The following is a 17,168-nucleotide window of genomic DNA, read 5'->3' on the forward strand; positions in this document are numbered from 1 at the left end:
ACAAAAGATAGAACCGATTTCACACAAACTCGAACAACAAAATCCCCCAACAGTTAAGGCCTCCACAAGAGGCTAGCAGCAGGTTTTCACCAAAGATTCATTCCACTTGCTGATCCAGCAGCAAGCCTTCCTCAACATCACAATCCCAAAAAGGTACACGCCAGCATTTTCAAAATACTTTTAATTGGTTTATTTTAAAAAAAAGTCCTGGTTATTTATATTTTTTTAAAGCACAATGACAAAACTGTACAATATCCATTTGTTCAAAAGAAAAACGGTGAGCTGTAAAACGATCAGTAGCAGCCATTGACACCACATCTGTTTTGATGGGGTATTTTTTTTGAATATATATATATTTATATAAAAAAAGGGGAACGAAATGGACAAACATGGAACATATACATCTGTAAAATTAAACAAGGTTCTGAAGGAAACGGCCCCACTCTAGAGATTAGGCTGCAGTCGGAAGTGTACGAGAGTGCTGTTAGTGCAATGTTGACAGAGTTAGCTCACCTCCTGCCTGCCCGCCCGCCTGCCACACAAGACCGCGTGCTTGACCCACCACAGTAGACCCCCTCCCGACAGCCCCCCTCCTGAGGGCTGGCACCAATGCTGGCTTCAACACTCTGGGCACGGGGGCTGTGTTTTTTTAACTTACAAAGCCCGTCTCTGACCGGGCATGAAAGTTCACTGCCAGCCGATAACTCAACTGTGCGTTAGTTGTTCGGTCGGTCACGGGATCAATGCAAAAATCCCTTATGCCGGGAACAATACGTCAAACTTTAAGCGCGTCGGGCTTTCAAAATAAAGAAAAATAGGGGCAAACAATCATAAGTCTCAGTTTAAACCAAGTCTTAGCTTTTCCAAAAGTTATCTTTACAGGAACACATGCATGTTGCATGGGAGGGAGTAATGGCTGCCAGCTCCGTGATAATCCCCGCACTCAGCTTATCGGCCTTGTGTTCAGAGCTGGAGTGAATCTCATTACCGGGCCAGGTTTATTCCCACGGGAGGATATGCACGGGGGGCTGGGAGATGTTTACCAGCCGCCCCCCACCCCGGGCACCCAGCAAGAGGGAACCACGCCGATAACTAAAATAACATGTACAGCAGTGGAGACATCAGTCGGTCGAGGGTTGTTTCAACGTTAAGCTTGTCACAGTATCTCGCGCCGCCCCATCGTGACGGCAGAACTCCTCACGCAGCCTCCAACAGAAGCCGCTGGTTTATTAGTACTCCGAACGCCAGCGGGATCATTGTCCCCAGGGTGGGAGGGAGCTGGGGACAGACGCACTAACGGACGACACCACCGTGTTTCTACCCAGAATGGGCAGGCGTTTCTGCCACCTACTCTGGGCTGGAGAGGAAGGGGGCAAACAACAGCCCTGGTTTATGACCGTGAGCTTCGGTGGGCAGGCAGGATCGTCGGGAGACGGTCGCAGCGGGAGATCTGCCCCCGGTAAACGGGCCGATGGATGGAGGGAGGGAGGACACTGCAAACAGCCACTCGTTTGTCGACCTACAAGCCACACTCTGGGCCAGAGGACCCCCCCGCCCCCTCCCGGCCCACAGCACCGGGCCAGTCAGCCGCCTTTATTACAAAATAGATATTTACAAAAATAGGTGGGGAAAAAAAAAGATTTCAGCCACTGCAGCGAGAAAACGACTGAGAGGTTATCAGCACGAGTCTGGCGGAGGGGTGGAGAGGAGAGTCGGGGTGGAAGGGAAGCCATCGAGGCCACTTGCTCTGGAGCACAGGGTCGAACTCGCTCCAAAGGAGGGTTTCTCCTCCTCTCCCCTCCGCCCCTCCCCTCCCCCCACCGCCCCACTCAGCAGAAAGCAAGTGTCCAAACGCGACCGGGTGGGGAGGGTTGGCTGGACTGCGAACGCAGGCGGAATCGTTGGCTGGCACTTGATGCAGAGGTAGAAGTGTTCAGTAGTTGCCTGGTTCGAGAGGGGGCCTCTGTCTCCGCAGGTGTCCGTCCAGCGTGAGGGGCTGGGAGCGAGCGAGGGTCCCTCTCTGCATCGCCCGCTGCAACGACCGCGCGTGGAGAGGAGCGTCCTTGTCTGCAGACTTGCCCGCGGTGCGGGGAGGGGGGAAGAGCAGTTTTAGTTGTCCTCCCCTCCAAAGTTCAGCTGCACTTCCAAGCTGCCACGATGAGCCTCACAGAGGCGAACAGGAAGGGAGACGAGGGCAGTGGGTGCCGCGAGCGAGCGAGCCAGTGTCACATTGTAGTGGTCTAAACCCCATGCCTAATGCCCCCTGCAGTCAGTGTCATGGTTGTGGAGCCCGTGCAGACGGTGATGGGAGATGAGAGCAGGGGACGGCGGGCTCTTCAAACAGGGTAGAGGGAGGAGCGCCCACTCCTACACACGTCACAGGGCCAGAGAGCCGGGTGCAGCCACAACACTCCTCCGCTGTCCACACACGGCCTCAAGAGTAACTGCTTTGTCCACCAGGCGGTCCCCCGGCTCTCAGGGCAGTGGGGGGCCGTTCACTCCGGGGTGGTAGAAGGCACAGTTGATCTCGTAGCGGCAGCTGCCTTTCATCATGAAGTGCCGGCACCGCGGCCTGTTGGACATGTCTGTGCGGAGAGAACGATCGGCCCGTTAACCCCAGCGTGTTCAACAGGGTGCACGCCACAGCCCACTCACTCCCCCTATTCCCCCACCCGGACCCCCCTCTATCCCCACTCCGACCCCCCCTCTCCCCCCAGCGTGTTCAACAGGCTGCACGCCACAACCCACACTCCCTCTCCCACACCCGGACCCCTCTCTACCCCCACTCCAACCCACCCTCTCCCCCCAGCGTGTTCAACAAGGTGCACGCCACAGCCCACGCCCCCTCTCCCCCCACCCAGACCCCCCTCTACCCCCACCACTCACCCCCATCCAAGCCCCCCCTCTCGCCCAACACCCCCCTCTCCCTGCACCTGGATACCCCCTCTACCTCCACTCCAACACCCCCATCTCCCCCCACTCCACCACCCCCTCTTCCCCCAGGCTGACCCACTCTGCCCTCGGATTTTTATTCATACTTTCCCCGCTGGCATTAAAATGTAGTTTTAGATTCCCCCAACTTGGGGAAAGACTGTTACCCTCCACCTTAACTGAGCCCCTCACGGTGGCGCAGCGGGTAGAGCTGCTGCCACGCGGCGCCAGAGACCCGGGTTCGATCCTGACTACGGGTGCCGCCTGTACGGAGTAATTGTAGGTTAATTGGCCTCACGGAATTGTCTCTAGTGTGTAGGACAGGACGTGGCCGGGTGATCACTGCCCAGCATGGACTCGGTGGGCCGAAGGGCCTGTTCCTGTGCTGTTCTATGTGACCATCTGAGGCCACGTTCCCCTCGACCCAACTAGCTGCCCCAACCACCCCCTACACAAACTCCCCCCACACCCTCCCTCAGCACCCCCACTACCTCCGCCCCCTGGACTGTACAGAGCTGCCCCGCCCACCAGAGACCACCCACGTCCGCCCCCTGGACCGTACAGAGATGCCTCGCCAGAGACCACCTACCTCCACTGTGATTGCCGCCCATGCCGTTGCCGTGTCCTCCCCTCCCCCCTCCGTGGGGGGGCGGCCCTCGACCGCAGCGGCCCCGGAAGCCCTGGTCGTTGTTGCGGCCGCGGCCCCGCGAGTAGGGGCCCCCGCGCATGCCGTGAGGGGGGCCCCGCATGTTGTTGTTGTTGTCGCCGGGAGGCTCCCAGTAGCCGTCGCGCTGCTGAGGGGGGCCCATCATCCGGGGTCCGCCCGGGCCGTGGGGACCTGCAGGGAGGACGGACAGGAAGGTGAGGCCGATGCACAAGTGTGGAGCGGGGAAAGGTTTGGGGAGGCGCGCACGGAGCGAGGGGGGCCCATCATCCGGGGGCCGCCTGGGCCGTGGGGACCTGCGGGGAGGACGGACAGGAAGGTGAGGCCGATGCACAAGCGTGGACAGGGGGAGAGCGGGGGAAGGTTTGGGGAGGCGCAAACGGAGCGAGGGCCGCCACACCTACCTGGGAAGGGGCCGCCCGGACCGCCGGGGCCTCCGGGCGGGAAGTGGGGTATGTTGTTGGGGCCTGGCGGGAAGCCATTTATGGCTGGCGGAGGGACCATCATCTGCGGGCCTGGGGAACAAGAGCAAAGTCACGTAAGTACTCCAGCAATAAATATATCTGAACAATCATAAACACACCCGGGTTTCAATAACAGGCACCAGCAATTAAGAAACACCACTCAAGTTATCAAAAACGCTCCCACCTAATAGAAAAAACACCCGATTAATTAAATTAAAGCTTCTAGGTAATTATAAAATGGACCAGAATTATTAAAAATCCCCCAAAATAATTTAAAATCTCCCGTATAAATTTATAAAAGGACTGGACAGGCTAGATGCAGGAACAATGTTCCCAATGTTGGGGAAGTCCAGAACCAGGGGCCACAGTCTACGAATAAAGGGGAGGCCATTTAAAACTGGGGTGAGAAAAAACTTCTTCACCCAGATAGTTGTGAATTTGTGGAATTCTCTGCCGCAGAAGGCAGTGGAGGCCAAATCTCTGGATGAATTTAAAAGAGAGCTTGGTAGAGCTCTAGGGGCTAGCGGAATCAAGGGATATGGGGAGAAGGCAGGAACGGGTTACTGATTGTGGATGATCAGCCATGATCACAATGAATGGCAGTGCTGGCTCGACGGGCCAAATGGCCTCCTCCTGCACCTATTTTCTATTTTTTTTCTATAATTAAAGGCAGCAGCTCTAATGCTTCGCCAGTGTGGGAAGGAACTACAGATGCCAGTTGAAGCTAAAGATAGACACTAAAAGCTGGAGTAACAGCGGGAGAGAAGGAATGGGTGACGTTTCGGGTCGAGACCCTTCTTCAGAGTGAGTCAGGGGAAAGGGAAGCGAGAAAGATAGATGGTGATGCACAGAGATAAAGAACAATAAAATAAATATGCAAAAAAAATAACGATGATAAAAAAGTTTAGCTGTTTGTAGGAACAGGCGTATGTATGTGTGTACATTGGCCTTCTTCAGAGAAACTGCTTTTGGATGATCAGCGATGATCATATTGAATGGTGGTGCTGGCTCAAAGGGCCGAATGGCCTCCTCCTGCACCTTTTAGTTTAGAGATACAGTGCGGAATCAGGCCCTTCGGCCCACCGGGTCTGCGCCGACCAGCGATTCCCGCACATTAACACTATCCTAAACCCACCAGGGACAATTTTTTTACATTTACCAAGCCAATTAACCTACAAACATGTACATCTTTGGAGTGTGGGAGGAAACGAAAGATTTCGGAGAAAACCCACGCAGGTCACGGGGAGAATGTGCAAACTCCGTGCAGACGGCGCCCGTAGTCGGGATGGAACCCGGGTCTCCGGCGCTGCATTTGCTGTAAGGCAGCAACTCTACCGCTGCGCCACCTATTTTCTATGTTTCTATTTGCGGCACACTCAGTCCAGCTCACCCTCGGTAACGTACCTGAAGGGGCTTGTTGCTGCTGCAGGGGCCCAAGCAACTGTTTGATTTTATCTGAAAACTCTGGCTGTTTAACCAACTCCTCGATGGGCTTTTGATTGCTCTGGGAAGGGAAAACAAAACAAAAAAGGTTGGTTAATACAATGATCTTGTATCGCAAGCAATTAAACTCAACCAAAAGCTGGAGTAATTCAGCAGGACAGGCAGCATCTCTGGAGAAAAGGAATAGATGACATTTCGAGTCGAGACCCTTCTTCAGACTGAAGGGTCTCAACTCGAAATGTCACCCATTCTTTTTCTCCAGAGATGCCCGAGTTACTCCAACATTTTGAGTTTATCTTCAGTTTAAATCAGCATCTGCAGTTGCTTCCTAATCTCAACCAAGGTTACGTATTAGAACATAGAACAGTACAGCACACAAACAGGCCCTTCGGCCCACAATGCCCACGGCCCAATGCCCTTCGGCATACAATGAACATGATGCCCAGACCATCTCTTACCTATAGGAAATAAACTGCAGACGCTGGTTTAAATCGAAGGCAGACACAAAATGCTGGAGTAACTCAGCGGGCGGGACAGGCAGCATCTCTGGAGAGAAGGAATGGGTGACGTTTCAGGCCAGAAGTCTGAAGGAGTGTCTCGACCCGAAACGTCACCCATTCCTTCTCTTCCAGAGATGCTGCCTGTCCCGCTGAGTTACTCCAGCATCTTGTGTCTGCCTTCGATTTAAACCAGCATCTGCAGTTTTCTTTCCTACACAGATGGGGAACTTGTACTGAGGGAAGAAAGGTGGGCACCTCATTATTTCCACACTTGGATCACTGTCAATGACCATGGTTAGTCCTCAGGAATAAGCAAAGGGTTCAGAGTCACTGCCTAATCTCTAGAAATGAAGTGTGAGGAGGCGAGTTAAGTTGGCACAATCAGAACCAGTTGCCTCACAGCTCCAGGGTTCGATCCTGGCTAATCCTGTTTGTGTGGAGTTTACGCATTCTCCCATTAAGTGGGTTTCCTCCCACACCCAAGTTGCTAAAGTGTAGACTTTGGAGATACAGCACAGAAACAGGCCCTTCGGCCTTCTGAGTCTGCACTGACCACTGATCAACCCATACATTAGGCACTAGGGACAATTTACAATTTTTACTGAAGCCAATTAACATACATCTTTGGATTGAGGAGGAATACTGAATGGCCGAGATGAGAGTGGATGTGGAGAGTCTAGGCAGAGGGCACAGGCTCAGAAGAGAAATACATAGCCTTTAGAATGGAGATGAGGAGGAATATCTTTGGTCAGAGGGTGGTGAATCTGGAATCCATTGCTGCAGATGGTGGTGGAGGCCAAATCACTGGCTGCTTTTAAAAGTGGACATTGACAGTCTCTTGTGCAAGAAAATAACTGCAAATGCTGGTACAAATCGAAGGTATTTATTCACAAAATGCTGGAGTAACTCAGCAGGTCAGGCAGCATCTCAGGAGAGAAGGAATGGGTGACGTTTCGGGTCAAGACCCTTCTTCAGACTGATGTCTGGGGGGCGGGACAAAGGAAGGAGACAGGAAGATAGAAGAGGGAGATCTGGGAAGGGGAGGGGAAGAGAGGGACAGAGGAACTATCTAACGAACTAACAGTCTCTTGATCAGCAAGGATGTCAAAGATTACGGGGAGAAGGCAGGAGAGTGGGAAAAACAGATCAGCCATGATCGAATGGTGGAGCAGACTAGATTGGCCGAATGGCCTAATTCTGCACCTATGTCTTATGGTCTTAAGATGGCGCCAAAAACACACTGGCTTTTGCATCCTGTCTGTATCATCCAGTATTCCAGCCACCAGCGAATGGTGGAGCAGGCGTGATGGCCTAATTCTGCACTTATGATCTCCAATATACAAGATCTTAAGATATCTGTGGGAATAGAAGTTTATGTCAGGAGCCTTTCTCTAGCCTCGTTTTGTTTCAGCTTCCGTCCGGCATCTGTACTTTTGGTTCCCAGAAACATTAATGGTTCCTCTTTCCAAAGAAGCTGCCTGAAGCAGCTGAGTTTTTCTCCAGTAGTCAGCATCTTTACCTCAGATTTCCCACCTCTGCGCATGTTTTCCTGTCAGTTTTGCCTCAGATTTCAGGTCTCTGCAGTACGTTTTCCTGTCAGTTTTATCTCAGATTTCGGGCCTCTGCGCATGTTTTCCTGTCAGTTTTACCTCAGATTTCCCGCCTCTGCGGTACGTTTGCCCGCCTGCCACTTACCATGATTGAGGTGAGCAGCTCCTGGACGTTGATGCTGGAGTTGGGGTTCCCGACAGCCTGCTGCGCCTTCACCACACCCATGCTGCCCATCAGGTTGGCCAGCACCGGAGGCAGCTTGGAGCTTCCAGAACCATCCGGGGACTGCGAGCCAGCGACGGCCTGCATCGGCTCATCGTACAAAGGCTCCTCGACTCCATTCTCCTGGAGACAGAAGCCACAGAGAGGGGATGTAACAGCTGAAGAGCCGAGTCATAGAGCACAGAAACAGGCCCTTCGGCCAACATGACCATGCCAACCAAAATGCCATGCTAATCCCACCTGCCTGCGCTTGGCCTACCCACCCCCACCACCTTTCCTATCCCTGTACCTGTCCAAATGTCTTTTAAATGGTGGTAGACACAAAATGCTGGAGTAACTCAGCGGGTCAGGCAGCATCGAGATGCTGCCTGACCCGCTGAGTTACTCCAGCATTTTATGTCTACCTTCGATTTGAACCAGCATCTGCAGTTCTTTCCTATATGTCTTTTAAATGTTGTTATAGTATCTGCCTCGTTCCATATTCCAATCCCCCTTTGTGAGAAAAAGTTTCCCCTCGGGCTCCTATCAAATATTTTCCTTCTCACCTGCGACCCACGACTGCTGTAAAACTGCCCCCAGTGTGCAGGGAGTGAATGCGAAAGTGGGGTTAACAGAAATATTGTGAACGGGTGATCGACGGTCAGCACGGACTCGGTGGGCCGAACGGCCCGCTTCCGTGCTGTTTCTCTAATCTAAATGATCTTGGATGAAGGGATTAAAAGTACCATTAGCAAATTTGCAGATGATACAAAGCTGGGTGGCAGTGTGAACTGTGAGGAAGATGCTATGATGGTTGCAGGGTGACTTGGACAGGTTATGTGAGTGGGCGGATGCATGGCAGATGCAGTTTAATGTGGATAAGTGTGAGGTTATCCACTTTGGTGGTAAGAATAGGAAGGCAGATTATTATCTGAATGGTGTCAAGTTAGGAAAAGGGGACGTACAACGAGATCTGGGTGTCCTAGTGCATCAGTCACTGAAAGGAAGCATGCAAGTACAGCAGGCAGTGAAGAAAGCCAATGGAATGTTGGCCTTCATAACAAGAGGAGTTGAGTATAGGAGCAAAGAGGTCCTTCTGCAGTTGTACAGGGCCTTAGTGAGACCGCACCTGGAGTACTGTGTGCAGTTTTGGTCTCCAAATTTGAGGAAGGATATTCTTGCTATTGAGGGGGTGCAGCGTAGGTTTACTAGGTTAATTCCCAGAATGGCGGGACTGTCATATGTTGAAAGACTGGAGCGACTAGGCTTGTATATACTGGAATTTAAAAGGATGAAGGGCCGAATGGCCTCCTCCTGCACCTATTGTCTATTGATTGAATGGCGGAGTAGACTTGATGGGCCGAATGGCCTAATTCTGTTCCTATAACCTACAATATCAAACATTTACCCCAGCAAACAAAGGGGCTTTGAGTGAATGAGGTTGCGGAGGAGGAGACTTACATCATCCAGTGGAATGACCTTGGGCGGAATGGTTTCGTAGGATTCGACATCAGGCTCATGGGGACTGTCCGGAACGCTGTAGATCCAAACACAAACAGGTCAGTACGTGCACCACATACACTTATTAACCAGCACCTTGGGCTGGCTGCCAGTGAAGAGAAAAGAACGATATAATTCACCAGCTTTTGCCTTTCACCAGCTCTAATCAGACCCGCAAAACTAATTCCGTTTCTCTACAGGTCTACCTGCTCTAAAATACACCCCCGATATTTATTTTAGTTCTCTTAGCATCCAGTATTTTGTTTCTTTTGCTCCTCTCAGCCAGTTAGGAACCAGCTTTTGGTTCCGCAAGGAATGTGGAGGACAAATCAACAACGCGAAGGCTTTCATTGGCCTTCATCAGTCAGTATTGAGTATAGAAGTTAGGAAGTCATGCCACAGTTATATATAACGTTTGTCAGGCCAAGTTTAGTGTTCAATCTTGGTCACCATGGTGTAGGAAAGATGGAGTCAAGCTGGAAAGGGCGCAGAGAAGACTTACAAGGATGTTGCCAGGACTCGAGGGCCTGAGCTGAGGGGCCTGCGTCTGCACTGGATCACTGTGACTATGGCTAGTTCGCTAGCAAGGATTACTGTAGCCTGTGTCAGTGACCAAAGACTTGCATCAGCACCCTGCTTAGATGCTTTATGTTGACTAACTTAAACTCCTAAGTTGCTCTCCACTCGAGGACATAGAAACATAGAAAATCGGTGCAGGAGTAGGCCATTCGGCCCTTCGAGCCTGCACCGCCATTCAATATGATCATGACTGATCATCCAACTCAGTATCCCGTACCTGCCTTCTCTCCATACGCCCTGATCCCTTTAGCCACAAGGGCCACATCTAACTCCCTCTTAAATATAGCCAATGAACTGGCCTCAACTACCTTCTGTGGCAGAGAATTCCACAGATTCACCACTCTGTGTGAAAAAAAACTTTATCATCTCGGTCCTAAAAGACTTCCCCCTTATCCTTAAACTGTGACCCAAATCCAGGACAATGAGTGCTGGAGTAACTCAGCAGATCAGGCAGTATCTCCGGAGAACACGGATAGATATACCTTCAGGAAAAGGGTCTCAACCCGAAATGTCACCGATCCATGACCCCCAGAGAAACTGCCTGACCTGCTGAGTTATTCCAGCACTTTGTGTGTCCATTTGTACATTAACCAGCAGAGCCAATTCTTTATTTCACTGCACATCGAGTATGTGTATGTGACAAATAAATTTGACTTGACTTGGCTCAGCGGGTTAGCCCCGGGTATATTAGACCAAAATCTCAGAACAAGGACCAAGAGAAAAGTTAGATGTTTAAATCACAACAGGAGCAATGGCAGAGTAACTAAGGAGACGCTAGCAGGAAAACGGAGAAGCAAGTGTCGCAAGGCTAGAGCCAGGAGGAAGACATTTAACTTGGCCTGAAAGGGCAGTGGATCCAGAAACCACAATAGCTGGAATGTCAGAGTCACAGTGATACAGCATGGAAACAGGCCCTTCGGCCCAACTCGCCAACACCGGCCAACATGTCCCAGCTACCCTAGTCCCACTTGCCTGCGCTTGGTCCATATCCCTCCAAACCTGTCCTATCCATGTACCTGTCCAACTGTTTCTTCAACGATGGGATAGTCCCAGCCTCAACTACCTCCTCTGGCAGCTCGTTCCATACACCCACCACCCTCTGTGTGGAAAGGTTACCCCTCGGATTCCCATTAAATCTTTTCCCCTTCACTTTGAACCCATGTCCTCTGGTCCTCGATTCCCCTCTACTCTGGGCAAGAGACTCCGTGCATCTACCCGATCTATTCCTCTCATGATTTTGTACACCTCTATAAGGTCTCCCCTCATCCTCCTGCGCTCCATGGAATAGAGAACCAGCCTGCTCAACCTCTCCCTGAAGCTCACACCCTCTAATCCTGGCAACATCCTCGTAAATCTTTTCTGAACCCTTTCAAGCTTGACAATATCTTTCCTATAACATGGTGCCCAGAACTGAACACAATATTCTAAATGCGGTCTCACCAACGTCTTATACAGAGGTTAAGTCTTGATAGAAGTATTACAAATTATGAGGGGCATAGATAGGGTAGACAGTCGAAAAGCTTTTTTTACCCCAGGGTGTAAATGACCAACACCAGAGGGAAGAGCTGTATGGCAAGAGAGGGAAAGTTTAATGGAGATGTACGGGTCAGTATGGTTATTTTTACACAATTGGTGGGTGGCTGGAACGTGCTGCCCAGGGTGATGGTGGACAGGATCGTCAGGCACATGGAAGTGCAGGGAATAGAGGGAAATGGATCGCTTAAAGGAGGATGAGATCAGTTTAACTTGGGCATCATGTTTTGGCACAAACGTTAGTGGGCTGAAGGGCTCTTTTCCTGCGCTGTGCAATGCTCAAAGCTTAGAAAAGACAGAGAAAAACAAAAAGAGAACATGGAGAGAATGGGCCAGGACAGTTTGAACGGGCCAATCAGCCCTCTCTGTCGCGTCAATTCTGAACAGGTGCTCAAATTGGCAACCGCACAACTGCCCAGTTCAAAATAGTTCAGTCAAGTGCAAAATTTAGTCAATAAACAGTCAGTCAGCTGTGAACACAGCAGCCAAGGTCACGGACAGCACCAGCTGTGGTTCACTTTTGGGCGGCACAGCGGTAGAGTTAGTGCCTCACAGCGCCGGAAGGCCAGGTTCGATCCAGACCACGGGTGCCGTCTGTACGGAGTTTGTACATTCTCCCTGGTGAACTGTTTGCGTGCTACTGTATGTTTTTCATTTTTTTTCTATTGGAACCTAATCAAAGGTACAGCACTTTGGTCAACGTGGGTTGTTTTTAAATGTGCTATACAAATAAAATTGACTTGACTTGACTGCGTGGGTTTCCTCCCGCACACCAAAGTAGTACAGGTTTGTAAGATAACTGGCTCCCGTAAGAATTGAAAATTGTCCCGAGTGTTTAGGAGAGTGCCAGTGGACTCTTTGCCACAGAAGGCCGATCACTGGTCAGTGTGGCTGAGGATCTGTTTCCGGGCTCCATCTCTACAGTTTGAAGAGAAGGTCCAGGCCCATAGAAATATTTCTGGAGTGCACCAAACAGGCAAGGAGCATAACCAAGCCCACCGACGCTTAGACACACAGTCCTCTGCCATCATTTTGAAGTACAGGGAGTTTGCATTAACCAAACCAATATTTATTTCTGAATTGCCAAAAAAAAGGCAGCTGACTCATCATTTGGATGCAACTCGAACTTGTGGGAGTTTGCTGTTTAGAAATTGGTTGCAGTACTTCTTACGTTTGAAAGGTCATTCACTGTTCAGGCAGGTTAAGGCTACAAGTGAGGCTGCATTAATACAGGCAACAGCTGAATCAGCCAGGCAGGCAAGTGTTCCCTTTACACCTCTCTCCTCACCAAGATTCCCTCCCCTATCCCCACCGCTGGTCTGTGCCATCTGCATAGATCCATTGCTCAGTGCGGTTCAGTTTCGGTTAGAGATACGGTGTGGAAACAGGCCCTTCGGCCCACCGAGTCCGTGGCAAACAACTGATCACCCATTCAAATTAGCTCGACGTCATTCCACTTTCTCCGCCACTGCCTGCACACCAGGGGCAATTTACAGAGGGCCAATAAACCTACAAGCCCACGTCTTTGGAGTGTGGGAGGAAACCAGAGCACATGGAGGAAACCAACATGGTCCCAGGGAGACATGCGCAAACACGTCCTACACACTAGGGACAATTTCCAGCTTTACAATTATACCAAGCCAATTAACCTACAAACCTGTTTGATTTTTTTTTTAGATTTCTTTTTAGATTTAGAGCGCAGAAACAGGCCGTTCGGCCCACCAGGTCGCGCTGCCCAGCGATCCCCGCACATTAACACTATCCTACACCCACTAGCGACAATTTTTTTTGTTTACATTTGCCCAGCCAATTAACCGACAAACTGTACGTCTTTGGAGTGTGGGAGGAAACCGAAGATCTCGGAGAAAACCCACACAGGTCACGGGGAGAATGTACAAACTCCGTACAGACGGCGCCCGTAGTCAGGATCGAACCCGAGTCTCCGGCGCTGCATTCGCTGTGAGGCAGCAACTCTACCGCTGTGCGGAGTGTGGGAGGAAGCCGGAGCACCTGGAGGAAACCCATGCAGGTCACAGGGAGAACATACAAACTCCGCATAGGGAGCACCCGAGGTCAGGATTGAACCGGGACCTCTGGCGCCGTGAGGCAGCAACTCAGAAGACTTAGTTCTGATCAGAAATGTGGCCACGTACAGCCCTCGTGAACTGAACCAGAACTGCCCAGGAACAGCGATGGTTTTGTTCACGCGCCACCCCGTGAAGGGCAATGCAACACCACAGATACCCGAGAGGGAATAGAACGTACCAGTCTTTCGACAGGAAGATTTCCTGCAGGATTCCTTTCTCTCGTTCTTCTTGAATGAACCTCTCCTGACTGCAGCTGCCCCGCTCTGCGAGCTGAGGGCCCAGGTTGATTAAGACCGGGCAGGTCCACGGGACCTTCTCTTCCATCGTGTCGGTGCTGTGCCTGCGAGACGTCTCAAACGCCTGCCGGTCCATCATCATTTCATGCTTGGCAGCCTCTCCAAAGTCTTTGATCTTGTTCACGTTGACTGAAAGGGAAACGGATTAGATGGTCAGCCCAACACACAAAGACCCGTCAAAGATGAGCAAGACTGCAAAGTCATGAATGATAGCAGACTTAGGCCAATCAGCCCATCTAGTCTACACCACCATTCAATCATGGCTGATCCATCCCTTCCTCCTAACCCCATCTCCTGCCATCTGCCCATAACCCCTGACACCCGCACTAATCAAGAATCTGCCTTAAAAATATCGACCGACTTGTCCTCCACAGCCTTCTGTGGCAAAGAATTCCACAGATTCACCAGCCCCCGACTAAAGAAATTCCTCCTCATCTCCTTCCTAAAGGAACGTCATGTAGAGGAATAAAACAGGGGGTCTGTCAGTTTAAGCCGGTGAATGTGGACTCTGCCAGAGGAGTGTGACAGGTTTGATGGCAAGTAAGAAGATAGTTCTTCACTGGATAGAGGCGGAGGTTTAAACCATTAATAAGCCACAAGGTGACAACGGAACCATCCATTCACCTGGGTACATAAAACAGAGAACAGTGCAGGGGCGGCGCAGCGGTAAAGTTGCTGCTTACAGTGCCAGAGACCAGCATTCAATCCCGACTATGGGTGCTGTCTGTACACAGCTTGTACCTTCTCCCTGTGACCACGTGGGTTTCCTCCAGGGGATCCGGCTTCCTCCCACACTCCAGAGACGGGTTTGTAGGTTAATTGGCTTGGTATAATTGTAAAACTGAAAACTGTCCCTAGTGTGTAGGAGAATGCTTGTGTCGCTGGTCGGCGCGGGCTGAAGGGTCTGTTTCCACGCTGTGTCTCTACAGACTAAAGGTCTATGTTAAAGTACCGCAAGAGAACAGCGCTTCAACCTGCACCTTTGAAATCTTGTGGGACCGAAGGGTGGAAAGTAAACAAGCTGAATAATGACACAAGCCTTAATCGCTGCCAGCTTCAGTTCAAGGGCAATCAGGTAACAGATAACGGCAACACAACCCCAATGGAAAAAGATTGCCTCTGCCTCAGAAGGCAGTGGAGGCCAATTCTCTGGAGGCTTTCAAGGGAGAGCTAGATAGAGCTCTTAAGGATAGCGGAGTCAGGAGGGTATGTGGGAAGGCAGGAACGGGGTACTGATTGAGAATGATCAGCCATGATCACATTGAATGGCGGTGCTGGTTCGAAGGGCCGAATGGCCTCCTCCTGCACCTATTGTCTAAGATCTCCCAGAGTTACAAACGCGTGCCTTACCTCTCTCCGTTTCGTCCAGTTCGAAGTAGAAATAATCTCGCAGCGTGGATTCCTCCCGCCAGGATACAGTCTTCCTCTTCTTTCCCTTCTTGGTTAATTTGGTAGCTTCTGGCGATACCTCTGGGGCAGTGGAGTCGGGCTCCAAGTCAGACACGGCCGCCGGGTTGTCCTCTTCCCCCATTGCTGCTGAGAAACAAAGCCCACGGACGTTAGATAGACAGTGGCGCAGTTACGCTTAACGGCGGCCTGCCCGGTGTGGTGGGCGTGGACTGAAGGGAAGCCAAAACGGAGCAGAAATATGGAGAGCGTAAAACATAGAGATGGACACAAAATGCCGGAGTAGCTCAGCGAGACAGGCAGCATCTCTGGAGAGAAGGAATGAATGGGTGACGTTTCAGGTCGAGACCCAAAACGTCACCCATTCATTCCTTCTCTCCAAGAGATGCTGCCTGTCCCGCTGAGTTACTCCAGCACTTTGTGTCCATCTTCGATTTAAACCAGCACCTGCAGTTCTTTCCCACACATGCTAGATTCTGGAGATGTACAGAGTCCCTAGATGGTCTGCTCAGATAGATTCATGCACATGCTGTCTTAGTGGAAATAGTAATTTGACCCCCCCCATTCACGCTCGAAGTTTGGACGTTAATAAATCCAGCAGAAAATTCAAGACGAATTAACAAGAGGACAGACCTTACTACATCATGAAGGTATTTATTCACAAAATGCTGGAGTAACTCAGCAGGTCGGGCAGCATCTCAGGAGAGAAGGAATGGGTGACGTTTCGGGTCGAGACCCGAAACGTCTGAAGAAGGGTCTCGACCCGAAACGTCACCCATTCCTTTTCTCCTGAGATGCTGCCTGACCTGCTGAGTTACTCCAGCATTTTGTGAATAAATACCTTCGATTTGTACCAGCATCTGCAGTTATTTTCTTTTACTACATCGTGATGTGACTGAGACATGTTACATACATACACGCCTGCGAGGGGAAGCTGGATAAGAGCGGAGGTAGAGAGGAATAGAATGTGCGGACGGGACGAGATGGAGCGGGGGCAGAGGTAGCTGTGGGGAGAGGCGTGAACCAAGACTGATTCTACCAAATGGCTCATTTCCTCGCCATAAAACGTTCATAGTGCAGAACCCTGCGAGACTCGATGGGCCTGTTTCCCGCGCTTCTCCAAAGTCAAATTAAAATGACCTGGCTGGGATATTTGAAACAATGCTGCAGGACTCACCCCCCTCGGTGGGCTCAGACACCTCCTCCATCGGTATAGGTGTGGCCGACCTCTCCACTTCCATGGGCTCGGCGATGGCAGTCTCTGGAGAGGCCAGCTTGCTGCTGCTCTGTTCAGGGCTGGCTTTCGGATCAAAGGGATTGGACTGAAGGGAGAGAGAGAGAAAATGCTCAAACCCCAGAGTCAGCAACAAAGATCACAAAGCAGAGCGTAAACCATTGGTATCAGCCGACCGAGCGGCAACACAGAACAATGCATCCTCACGCACGCCTGTGTGCACACAACTGATTAGCGCAGATGCTTGCCAGGTTGTTAGCTCATTATAGAGTGCAGGATCTCTCTGGTTGCTAGAATTAAGAAGCCATGCATCACATTGCTGTTCCAAGAGTGCCAACTGGTTCTGCAGTCACTTTGACCAAGATTACCTTTTAGGCTCTCCGGGTATATTTACTAACCCACACAGGCCCGCCCCACCGTACGAATGCCCGGCTTGTACACAAGCCGTACATACGAGCACGGTGTATGGGAGAACTGCGGGGAGGATTTGCTGACTGATGTGGGACCGTAGACATCTTCAGCTGTGTGGGGACTCGGGTCACGGCCGCACTTCCAACTTTGGCATAATTCCGACGTGAACGGTTTGGATTGCGGGCAATTCACAGGAACAGGCCCTGCTTTAACCCGGAGGGGGGGGGGGGGGGAGTCCAGGACTGGCAAGACCTTTGAGGGAAGTGGCTTCAGACCCAATCTTGCTTGTTTTCCAAGACAACCTCGGAAACCTCATTGGAGGCTAAGCATTATTCCCTTTATCACGTATCTGCACACTGTGGACGGC

At 51.1% G+C, this 17,168-nt stretch overlaps 1 protein-coding gene across 5 annotated transcripts in view; it reads right to left on the reverse strand.

The window, feature by feature from the left end:
* The window catches only part of ppp1r10 (protein phosphatase 1, regulatory subunit 10), a 38,776-nt gene continuing 21,608 nt past the window's right edge, over nucleotides 1-17,168 (reverse strand). For 4 of the 5 annotated variants that reach the window (XM_078416322.1, XM_078416320.1, XM_078416323.1 and 1 more), the window contains exons 11-19: nucleotides 16,334-16,478; nucleotides 15,100-15,285; nucleotides 13,632-13,878; nucleotides 9,216-9,291; nucleotides 7,698-7,898; nucleotides 5,464-5,563; nucleotides 4,000-4,110; nucleotides 3,521-3,769; nucleotides 1-2,585 (exon numbers count right to left, since the gene is read on the reverse strand). In XM_078416322.1, the coding sequence (XP_078272448.1) occupies nucleotides 2,476-2,585; nucleotides 3,521-3,769; nucleotides 4,000-4,110; nucleotides 5,464-5,563; nucleotides 7,698-7,898; nucleotides 9,216-9,291; nucleotides 13,632-13,878; nucleotides 15,100-15,285; nucleotides 16,334-16,478 (1,425 nt within the window). In that variant the 3' untranslated portion in view covers nucleotides 1-2,475. The remainder of the gene's footprint in view (nucleotides 2,586-3,520; nucleotides 3,770-3,999; nucleotides 4,111-5,463; nucleotides 5,564-7,697; nucleotides 7,899-9,215; nucleotides 9,292-13,631; nucleotides 13,879-15,099; nucleotides 15,286-16,333; nucleotides 16,479-17,168) is intronic. The other variant, XM_078416321.1, reaches the window with a different exon arrangement.

This window comes from Rhinoraja longicauda, chromosome 19, assembly GCF_053455715.1.
Source record: "Rhinoraja longicauda isolate Sanriku21f chromosome 19, sRhiLon1.1, whole genome shotgun sequence".
Classification (NCBI taxonomy): domain Eukaryota; kingdom Metazoa; phylum Chordata; class Chondrichthyes; order Rajiformes; family Arhynchobatidae; genus Rhinoraja; species Rhinoraja longicauda.